Consider the following 12135-nt stretch of genomic DNA (forward strand, 5'->3'; position numbering starts at 1 on the left):
ATCATGGGAAATGCCTGAAAGAGAAATCTTGAGTGCTATTCAACATATGAAAGTGTTCAAAAGCTTGCTTTAATTTATATTAAAAGAGAAGATAATGCTAAGCTTGGCATGTATAGCCACTCGAGTAGTACAGTGTTGGAAAGGTAAGTGGTGCAACAGCAAGAATACTCAGTTATTTGCCTGTAGGATTTGTGCTTGAACTTCTAAGCCCTAGGGGCCTTTTAGTTCATTAATAGTTTACCTTTTTATTCTGGATTATATGCCCTGAAGATCATGATTTTGAATAAGGCAGAAAATGAGGAGTTTTACTCATGCATTTGCTTTGATGCAAGATTAAATAAGAGTTGGAAGGAAAATATTATCAAAATTGTATCAATGGATGTAAATATTTCAGAGTTTTAACCTTAGTGATTAAGCATATATCTATTTCAGTAAAGAAATATAACCCAAGAAATTGTTGAAATATATTAAGATGCTAAACAAAACCCACCAATCAAACTGCAAGAACAACTAAATATGCTCATTTCACATTTATGAATATGACAGTGAAATGGAAAATAACAATAGCTTAGACAGTAACTTCGAACTTGGATTTATTCCAGCACTTGTGATACTTCAGGGGTCTCAAATTCCCTTAAGTGCTTTGCGCAGCAATGCTGTAGTGATTGTGCAATCTGTCAAAATATACCCATTTAGGCACACAGCAGTTTTTCAACACAAAGATTTAGAGCTACAAACTGGTTTAACCAAGGAGTTTCCACATAATCTGAAGATATCCATTGGGGTTTTCACAGTGCTGAATTGTTGCAGAAGGGGATGAGAGGTGTCATCATTAGAGAGGGACTGAATCAGCAGTAGGAGTTTACTTCTTTCCTTTTAATTGCTACCACTATGTGCTGAAACGCTGTTCGTTTCCATGGCTTCAGTAAAGTCAGGTGTCTGTTCCCGAAGTCCTTGTACAAGATGTGGCTGTCTACTTCTGTCATAGAGTTACATTTAAACATTAATTTCCCCAGTCTTAATGTCCTCAGTTTTTGCAGATAATTGCATTGTGAAAGTTTCAGTGATGATCCTGTCAAAGTTTGATAAGTAGCTTACTACTTGAAAAAGCTTTGCTGTTCTTTCAATTCTTTTTAGTGTTTTACTTTATCTCCTGTTCTTCCCCACCCCCCTTATGTCAAGTTGCTATTATCACTTGGTGAGTGCTTTTCTTTCCTCGGTCTGACTATTTCACTTTCTATTGTGTAGCCCTAGGAGCTCAGAAAGCTCTTGGGTCTGGCTGATGAGAAGTCTACAGCTCGCCTGGAGTGACACCACATGACAAAGAAAGATAGATACATATATATTTCTATCTTTTTTTTCCCGTAAGTGAAGTGAAACTTTTCACTCCCCAGGAGCATTTCCCTGCTCCACTTTTACGGTGAAAAATTTTGAATATTTTGTTTTCTCTCATACTACTTTCCATGTAGTCATCACAGTGCTTTTTCTGACATTTGTTTGCTCTCACTGTAGCCAACTAAAAGAGGACATATGTTGCCCCTCTTCTCTATATGAGGTAGAACAGGCAAGGTCATATGGTCCCATAGTGCTGGAAAAGACAAGTCTTACAGATACCACTGAAGTAGGACAAGAAACACATTGAAGAAAAAAACTAGGCATACATGTCTGTCACAGCTCAGAGGCTGTTAATATGAGCTTAATAGAGATAAAATAGTGAAAACTCAACTTGGAGAGAATTCACATCTATTCTTTTGCTTCAATCTGTGTAGAAGCAGAGGACACACTATCACTTTTTCATTAGTTTCTTCACTTTGGAAATGGTTTCATTCCATGCCTAAATATGCTGTTTTACAGTGTTGTAGATTTCATGTGTATTATGAAAAATAAAATCCCTTGGATCATTTTTTTAAATACGTGTTTTTTGAATGCCGTACTTGGTCTGTGCGACATTGAGAGAACAATATCACTCTACAGCTATCAAGTCAGAGTAAGCATCTGAAGCAGTTGTAGTCAAGCGTATTGTGGTTTTGTAATGAATGTGCTGCACCAGATAAGGGGCTTGAAAACAAATGGCATTATGAGAGATGAAAATCTGTACCATATGGAACATGATATAACTGTGGAGTCTCAAAACACTGACTCTAGGGAGTGTGCCAGTGTACGTGGGAGAAGTGAGAATTTCATGAATTATGTTACTCTTGAGTGGATTTGAAAGTAAAAAAAAAGAGTTCAACAGTACTCTGGTAAATATGCAAATGTTCTTGTTCTCTGAATGAGACATAAATGCAGCTTTGATGTTTAGGCTTTTGAAACTGAGGGTTTGGACAAAACACTGGAGAGGAGAAGTACAATAAAACACAGCATGTGCAAATACCTGAAAACGTCAGTGGAATGATTGAAGTCAAAAGACAGAATTAGATGTGTCAGGATTAGTCTTATAGAGTGGGAGACAGCAAAAAAATCAGGCACTCTGTGGCAGAAAATGGTTTGGTTATTTAGTGTGTATCGCTCTTTCTTCAGAACATAAAAACCAGTGCTAGTATAATTGCCAGCTTGTGAAAGAATTGCAGAGCAGAGTCCTGTCTTAAAGATCTTAATGCCTTGAGTAGGTGGGTTTAACAAACATTTTCAGTCAAAATCCTGAATTGGATGAAAATACATTGCCTATTACAAAATCACCTATTTGCTTCAGTGGGATGAAGCATTAATGTGTTAAGCTGTTTGCAGTGTGGCTGTGTGCTGTTGAACTGGGCATTGCTGAGTGACAGGCAACACCCCCACTAGATATGTGACGTTAATCTAAGCACGGCTGAGTGAAAAGTAGGGAAAAAAAAACCGGTATAGGTTCACTGTCAGGTGAATAAAGGAGAGCTGTATTTTTTTAGTTAAGAAGTACTTTGTGGAGAAAAATCTTACTGAACAAAGTCTGCAGAAATACTCAGATCTTTACAGCAATCTCACATGATCATCCACTTCTGGCTTGGTATATCTAGAGGTATTTCCTCCTTATAAGTATATTAAGTGCCAAGCAGGGTAACCTTATCTGCTTTAATACAGGGAAAAAGAGAAAGTCTTTCACTGACTGTTTCAGAGCCGCAGCAAATCCTGGTCCATATCTAATCCTCCTATGCCAATTATAGAGTTATCAATCTTTTGTCTCATTTGTAGACTATGTTACCTGATTCACTCTGCTTGCCCACAGTTTCTTGTAATTTTTTCTCCTGTCCCTTTCCAAAAATTCTAATTCCACACAGTTTTCTAAGTTTTTCATTCTCAGCTTTCACTTTCTCATGCTGTCAAGTGCTTCTTGGGGAAACCTGGTCCTGTAGACAAGAGTGAATGTGTTTTTTTAGAAGGAGTTTCAGGGGTTTGTTGATTTATTTTTTTTTTTGTTCTGGTTGTTATTCTGTCTCATGGGAGAAGGTGTTGTCTTTTTAATCTGAAACAAAAGTATCATGAGTCAAGAACCCAAAGCCAAAGATGGTAACAACCTTAGCCAAGATTCAGATATTGGTGTTTTATAAAACAGCCTTTGTTATTAAAAAGTACTCTGTGAGAGGTTAAATTTGGACATAATAAAAATTTGCTGAGTAGTTCAGGCTAACTCTTTTGAATATCTTTAGAAAACAAGTATTGGTTTCATATTTTACTTTTTAAAAGAAAACTGTGACTTAAGCAGAAATGTGAAAGTTAAAACAAATGTGAAAGTTAAAACAAAAAGATTAAAAAAAACTTCTAAAATGTATAAAGGCAAGTTTCAAATGAAAGTGTCTCACAGTATGTTTCATAGTGCAAGGGAGTGTTTTTTCACCACTGGAAATAAACTCAACAGTAGTTTATGAATTAACATTTCTTGCAGCAACATTTACTTAAAGAAATGTGCTACATTAGAAGACATGAAAAGCAAAACCAAATAAATATATATATTCTATAATAAAAGAGCATAATTTCTAAATCAACACTGTATCAGGAAAGTATGCCTTACAGAATGAGAAAGCAACCTGACTATAGTAGCCAAAGCTGAAAAATTTAGCATTTCCATGCATGTATGTGAAATTAAGAAATTCTAACAAATGCTAAGCCTACACTGCCTTCACAGCATGTTGCTTATCATTGTATTTAAGTGTTTTGAAAGTTTGCATAAACAAGATAAAACCAGTGATTAAACATTGCTTAGGCTCAGGAAAGGTTGGGATTTTCTGACCTACAGATCATGAGTGCTCTTGAAAAGCTGAAGGATAATTCCCATTGTAAAATGCAACACAGAACCTTTTAAGGAGCACCAGTAACAAAGCTGATATGGTCTTTAACACTTGTAACAATGGAAGAAAATAAAAAATATAGCATGCCTTTAGGAATCTAGGAATGAGTGAGCTATCATTCTGTGAGCATTCTCTTGACTTAACTTGCTCTGACCAAACCTGCAAGTTTAGGCAGCAACTCATACTTTAAAGTCATCTGTAAAAGAAAAGTATTCCAGAAATTTGGCTCTAAACACCAGAGTAGAGGTAGGAAGTTTACAGTAAAAAAAAAACCCTTTAAACCACTGGGAAAAAAAAAAAAAAAAAAAACAAAATTGAACACCAAAATTAAACTATCATTTAAGTAATAGAGGTTTTGGGATTATGTGTTATCACCTGAAATTACTTTATAGAAACCATTTTGGGAAATATAATTACTGCCTCAGTCTTAGACTTTTCACTGACTGATGAACTCTGATATTCTGATGGCTTCCTGATATGCTGCAGTGTATCCGAGGTTGCAGCAATAGTTAAGTGAAGTCTGTAAAGTTCAACTATTTTTTTTTTCTTACTTGGATGCTAGAGGTTTTCAAAATCATGTCACTTCATAAGATTTTGAGAAATTATTTTAGGTGCACTGAAGTAATTAACTCACTCAAAAAGCATCTATGTGAGTTCTGCTGTCACCTTATTGAATAGAATTTAAAAGAAATTAAAATGGAGAACAATTTCCATGTGATTGTAGTAAGTCTGTGTAATATGGTAAAAGACAAATCACTTGTGTTGTAAAATACAATCCCTTTTTCAGGGAAGTAGTCAGTCTGCTCTTGATATGCATTTCTGATATTTTTTCTCGTTCTGGACTTACGTTTTTCCATGATTTTGTTAAAGACTGAATGACTTTACATCATTCTTTGTCAAGGCAAATGCAGCCATTGAGCAGGAAAAAAAGAGATCATGAGACACAAATAGGACAAAATAATTTGTAGAATTGTAGTGAAGGCTATCCTATCATCCATAGTGAAGTGCAATATCATGGGAAAATAACTTCAGTAGCTCTTGGTGTCAGCAAAACTATGTTCATACAGAAGAATGTGGAGCACTTCTGTCAACTGCTGACAAAATAAAAAGGTTGCAACCTTACAGAGTTACAGCCTGATACATGGCTGCTCACAGAGGTGTGTAATGGGAGAACACAAGATGGAAGGCTAAGCAAGAAGAAGGATAGGTCTCAAGGCCTTCTGGCTACCCAAAACCAGTACCTACTGGGGGTTCTTATTTATTTTTATGATCCTTATTTGTAAGTATAACAGTCTTGAGGGAAGAGATTCAAACTGGCCACAACTTGCAAGTTTTATTTTCTTTCCCTGGCATGTGAATAATCTGTCATTCTGTCCCCAAGTGTTGTGTTTCGGAGCTGGGAGAGGGGGTAACACCATCATCTGCAGTCATGCTGTGTGGCTGTCAGAGGTTGTCTGCCACCCCAGGGCCAGAAGAAATACAGCCAGGTCTCTTCTCTGCCCAGGCTGAGCTATAAAGAATTCAGATGGTCCTTGTGGCATGCAAAGCCCTATTTGAGAAAGTCATAAAGGAGGCAGGCAGGTGTAATAAACCTCAAGAAGAAGTGCTGACCTTCCCTTCACAGGAGAGCAGGAAGTGGCCTCAGGGGCTGGGCTGCGAGAAATTGTTTTGATGTGGTAGTTTGACCTAATTTTCTGTGTTTGAAAAGTAAAGCTGAGCCAAGAGACAAATTTGAGCTTGGTGGTAAATCCCTGAGAAGCATGAGATATCCAGCATGAATAGGAGGAAGCTTGGGCAATATTTTGTTTAAACCAAACTGGGCATGTTGTGCTGTGATAAGCCTTTTGTCAGTCTGCGTGCATGATTGGAGCCTTGCAACAAAAGGTGAGGAAGGTAGTAAGAAACAAAACTAACAATTAAAAAGTGCATTCATCCATATATTGCTGGGCAATTTTATGCAAATCTTCCTCGTATAGTCAGTAACTAATTATATGAGGTTTTTATAGTAGTAGAAATTGACATTTTGGACAAAGAGATGTAAATATTTAGATCAAGAGATAACTTAGCTAATAAGAATTGAATACAAAATAATTTGGATATGAACCCTTATATAGAATAATAGAATCATGTATATATGTGTGTATGTACATATATATATATATATATTTGTACATGCTAATGATGATGTTTGAGCAATACCAGTAAAAGTTGATGGTATTGAGGCTCGTTCAAACTTGAACATTTGAAGTGTTGGGATTTTTTGCATAGATTTCTTCTACTGAAGGATTCTGAATTAAAACAGGCAAGCTTATTAAGGCCTAAATATGAATCTCAATTAAGAAGTATCAGTGGAGCATTCCAAAAGAAGAAGACTTTTTCTCCTCTGTATCAGCTGCTATTAGTCCTCATTAAGTATTTATCTGCATTGTCACCAGGACTCTGAGCTAATTTTTAACTTGCTTTGCAAGCATCTGAGAGATATAAGGCTTGGAGTAGAAAGAGTACAGTGAATTAACTTGACAGATATTTATGGGGAACCACTCCCAAACATGAATCAGCATGAGAGAAAGCATGAATGTTGCATCTTGGAAAATGCTGTGGCTAATGATGGTTCAGTTGTTGTTTTGGGCTGTGGGATGGCATTTTCATTGGTTCCTGTGAAATGGGAGGGAGACAGGTACTCCAAGAAAAGCTGTGAAGATAATTAACACATACTTTTCTTTCTGGAATGGGGACAAAGGAGGTGCAGAAACTAAAGGGTGGGGAACCAAGTCTTTTGGAAATGTTCAGGAAGTATTGCAGTAGTAAACAGTACTTACTGGAACTTGGAATTATAGTTTGACAAGGGCAATGAGATTTTAATACATAAGGAATATGCTGGTGAACCTCCATACTAAATGCAGAGCATGGGGAGAAGCACAAGGAGACATCTGCACATCAGTATTGCTGCTCAGAACTGAAATGCAGTAGCTTTTAACCAGAATGTTCCTATTGCATTATATTTCAAACCAAGACTCTCAAAAAGCCATGAGTGATTGTAGCTGTGTTTTTAGCCCTGTTGGCTTTGATCTGAGGTACAAAGAAGATTTTTCCATGTAGTCAAGGCAGATCCTTTATAAACCATAGTGGGGGAAAAAGAAGTGTAATTGCTTTTAACTTCAGCGGCGAGTTTCTGGTGCAGTAAAGCCTTGCAGGGATGTACCTATTTGTCAAGGCAGCTTGTGCCTGACAGCTTGTAGATCCTGTTGATCAAGTCAAGGACTGCAGCCAGAATAATTGCTTGAAATTTTCTGGATACAGAAGTGCCAGTGAGGAGTGCTACCCTGTGCTTTTAAAAGGTTGCTCCTAAGGGGCAGAATCAGAACAGTCTTGCAGTATAACAGATGCACATTTATGGATAAATGTCAGGGATAGCACTAATTCTCCTGAGAAGTGTGCAGCAGTGTTACCACATCACTGCTTACAGCCAGCATTGCTGTAGCATTTTTGGGCTCTAAAATGTTCACAGAAAAAAATATGGTAGGAGGAAAAGATTGCAGAAATTATTTCTTTGTAAAATATCAAATGCATTTTATGTGATGAACTGTAACAACTAAGCACACCCTACATAACAGTCAAGCTTTGATACTTTTTTAAAGCTTTTCAGATACATTTTTTTTTAATTATGGCATAGCTGTTTGTGTCTTGTGCTAATATTTATGCCCAGATTTGTCCTTGTTACCCTCCTCTTTGATATTTCCTATCAAAACTAGGTTTTAGGGATTTGAAAGTCTATCTCTTCAGAAACACAGATTACTGCATATTTTAAAATCTCTTTGAAGTTAATAATAAAGACAACAATTTTATTTTTAGATATTTGTTGGGATTTTTTTGATTGCAAATTAAGTATTACTCAAAATTGTTAGAAATTTGACCTTGGTTTTCCTAATGTTTAGGGATTTTATTTCAGGCTTCCTGAAGTATGTATAAGTACATACTTATTTTTTTTTCTTTCATCTTTGACAACTTAATTAATAATATGACATATAGAAAGGATTTCAGGAGAACACTCCTAAAGTATTTAGAGGGTGCAAGTTACTGTAAAATGTGCTGTATAATTAGGTATGTCTTAAAATATTGGGAGAACAACCTGAATCTGAGATGATCCTAATGATGAAAGGGAGATTAAATCAAAGATTTATGATGCTGGCCTGGAGGTGTTTGCTAACTACAGAAAATATATGCAGAGTGTTTCAGTACTATAATGATTTCCATGTTATAGCTGGCTGAGAAGCATTGCAATATGTGCAGTCCTAAATCCATTTCTTTGGATTATAAATTAGTTCAAAATTATATGCTGATAGCAGAGCTGCACATTGTGTGTTTGTCTCCTGGGTAATGAGAACTGCATCTCTCATGAATGCAGAATACTGATAACAGCATTCAGACTCTGACATGCTGCAGGCAGGCAACATGTAGGCTTTCACACACAAAATGCATCACATTGAATGAGTTGAAGTACAGTTGAAAAATGCAGAAGTGACATTTGATTTAAATTATTTAGAAAAAAAAGTATAGAGATGCTATTTTTATTAATAAATTTTCTCACTAGAACAGAACTAGATACGTGACTATTAGCAGCAGTAAAAGAAATATACTCCCAATCTGAGAAGATAATGAAATAAAAGTATTTTAGTGCCCTAAATATACCTCATTTGCAGTATACTCTGCAATATGTATGTAGTTATATCACTGTGATAAGTCTGAATACCTAACTGAAAATACTTTTGGTTGAGAGGCCCTTAAAGCAGCACGTATTGCATTGAAGTGTATGACACTCCCTATGCATCACAGGTTCTTAAAACGGCATCTACCTTTCTACAAATAAGAAAGTATCCCTTGGGAAAAAAGTTAATTCGTACAGGAAAAAGCCAAAACATATACTTAAGGTTGACTTATATAGAAAAGCATGACCAATATGTACTCCTGAAAAAGAATTAGAATGGTGGTTTTGAAATGTGTGTGAAAAACAGTGACTTAATTTGCAAGAGTATGTTTGTGTGTACATATCTATTTATCTTTCATTGTATTCTCACAAATAGTAGAAACAATAAGTGAGGTTATTGAGTAGAGTCCTATAATGTCTTTCAAACATTTTGTCCTAGCAGATCAGTAGGATGAAAGAAGTATTCTTGTTTTGTGGGTTGTTTTTGTTTTTGAAGCACATCAGTCTTCAACAGAAACTAGTATAGTAAAATACTTCAGAGTTAGATGTTTTTCACTGTTTCTGTTTATAAATGACAGTCATTTTTAAAGTCTTTTTTCAAAGCTCTGAAATGCTTTTAGCCTCTAGCTCTCATTGACTTGGATGAATTAATATTGGAGTTCAGATGCTAATTTATGTGACTGCTTTTGAAAACAAATTTAGGTCAAATCCTGTTTCCGTAGGAGTATCCATTAACTCTGTCATTAGCTCCAGGAAATCTTTCTGTTCACAGCCTCTGTTCTTTAACTGACAATTTTTTCAGACTGAGTCACCTGCCTTCAAGTATGGAGTTGCCAAATAGTGTGCTTTCTTTAAGAAGGAAGGTTCCTTTTTCATGCAGTGCAAATGAATACTCTATAAATCTAGCATCTGAGTGATGGCTTTACTTTGTATTATTTTTCCAGGGAAATTCTGGCCTGGGGTTCAGTATTGCTGGAGGAACAGATAACCCACACATTGGGGATGATCCTGGCATATTCATTACTAAGATTATACCAGGAGGAGCTGCAGCAGAGGATGGAAGACTCAGGTAAAAAGAAACCTATTATGTGTGTTTGGAAACAAAATGTGTAATTATTATAATTGTTCTCTTGGAGCAACATGCCAACTGGATCTTTCATGGGGTTAGGGGAAGCAAATGACATGACTGCAGTCTCCTTTCTGCTAAGCTAGCTGATTGAAGAAGCTTAGAGCAACTGAATAAAAGTAGTTAAATTCTGTATAACAGAGGACATTTGATGGTGTTACCTCCTTTTTAGTGCCAGATATTTACTTTAGTGCAAAAGGTAAGATGGAGGCAGCTGCAGGACACCTGAATATCAGCATGCAAGTCTTCTCTGCCTGGTCTTTGTGTGTTCATTGCTGAAGAACTAGACATTGGTCTTGTACATTAGGCTATCAGACTTCCCAAACTACAAAGCTATTGCTAAATAATCATAACTATTTGTAGATGCTTCCTGTTATTTGGCTGCAGCAGTGAGATGTGTTTACTGCTGTTTCCAAACATTATCTTGTTCCATGAGGACGTGGTGGCTGTGCTGTATGTTGAGTCATCTCCAGAGTGGTCTTCTCTTTTAGATTCTGAAACAAACATACAGATCACTTGATGAGGTTCTCAAATACATGGCAGCATCTCACTTAAACAAGAGGAACCACAGAAGTTCTTGTGCTTGTCTTTCCTTATGGACTGAATGCAGAAAGGCTTCCATCTATCACAGAGGCTGCCACCTTACTGTTGGTTGTTCAGCCTGCTAATGCTCAAAAAAAGCAAATTTAACTGGAAAAACTTGGGATAAAATTTTGATTCTTTCATGGTCTCAGCACTGAAATCAGCTCTGAGAGTCTTTGCCAAAAACAGATGGTCTAAAATTCATAAAATGTACCAGATGGTAGCAACATTTTTCCTGAAGCCTTTTCCTTTAATTCAAATCTAAAAGTAAGGGGAATTGCCCAGTTTAAAGAGCAAGTTTGGGATATTTCTTATATTACAGTAATAATTTGATTTTGGAAATGATCTTTTTTTTTTTTTTACTGTGATAGTGATGAGGAGTCATGGTGGTTGGCGGTGCCTGAAGAATTTAGTTTTAACTAAGATTGCTGGTAAAAGGAATGGGACTGATGAACTAATGTCATGTAACTTTATGACTAAAATGCAGCTATCTACCCCTAAGCTAGTCTCAAGAAAAACCTAAGCATTTCTAGGTTGTGATTCATCTCATCCTAAAGTCAATGCCTAAAATAGAACAGAAGAATAAAAGAGCCTATATTTTCATTGGTGACTCAGATGAAAAGGAGTTTCTTTGCCTAGTCCAGCTGTATTGATCTGTGCTGTAAATGTCTGCATTGGGCCAGATGAGCTTCATGGAAAACAGAGCATGAAGAAACAGCAGTGTTTGGAAATCATGCTATAGAATTAGACATGATGAAAAACATAAAAGGGTCTTAAACCTGAAACTGCCTTTCTACTAAAAACAAAATTCGTTGCAAAAAACAATAGTTATATTTTTAGTAAAATTTTTAATTACATGCGAAGACTTTTTTAGTTTAAGCTATTACGAAGACAGAAACAATTACAGTATTCTGCTATCTTAGTAAAAAATCAAATATTTTATAACTCATTCCCGTATTAAATAATTGCTGTAGATGTAAGTCATGATTATGTATGCATTGTAAACATCTTGGAAAGACCTTCTAAACCCACAAAAAGTAGCATGCTAAAGCAATTCATTAATCATTTTTAAGATTAGATGTGGCAAACTTTGTGTTTTATAAGTTTAGCAGTACAAGTATAATTATCTTATTACTAAGACTTATATAATGTTTTAAGCATATATTTGGTATGGTCATTCTTCCTACTCTCAGAGATTAGAAAGATTCCTCCTTGTTTTATCAGGCAAATTGGTTTCACTTTGCTGCTAAGTCACAATTTTGTCACTTTTTAGGAATACCTGAAAATGTAGTTATTAGTGGCCATTACTGATATGCCACTGAAGGGCCATATCCTGGGACAGTCTTCACTGAGTTACACTATAATTAATTCTTCATAACAGATAGTTTATCATCTGGGGCCACTCTATAGGAACAAAAGCTTAACAACATGCAGTAACAACTACTGAGGGTAGTGATAAC

At 36.0% G+C, this 12135-nt stretch overlaps 1 protein-coding gene across 25 annotated transcripts in view; it reads left to right on the forward strand.

Annotated features, from left to right (window-relative positions):
* The window catches only part of DLG2 (discs large MAGUK scaffold protein 2), a 989662-nt gene that overhangs the window by 649964 nt on the left and 327563 nt on the right, over positions 1 to 12135 (forward strand). For all 25 annotated transcript variants that reach the window (XM_031505123.2, XM_031505124.2, XM_031505125.2 and 22 more), the window contains one exon: positions 9912 to 10036. In XM_031505123.2, the coding sequence (XP_031360983.1) occupies positions 9912 to 10036 (125 nt within the window). The remainder of the gene's footprint in view (positions 1 to 9911; positions 10037 to 12135) is intronic.

This window comes from Lonchura striata, chromosome 2 (assembly GCF_046129695.1).
Source record: "Lonchura striata isolate bLonStr1 chromosome 2, bLonStr1.mat, whole genome shotgun sequence".
Lineage (NCBI taxonomy): Eukaryota > Metazoa > Chordata > Aves > Passeriformes > Estrildidae > Lonchura > Lonchura striata.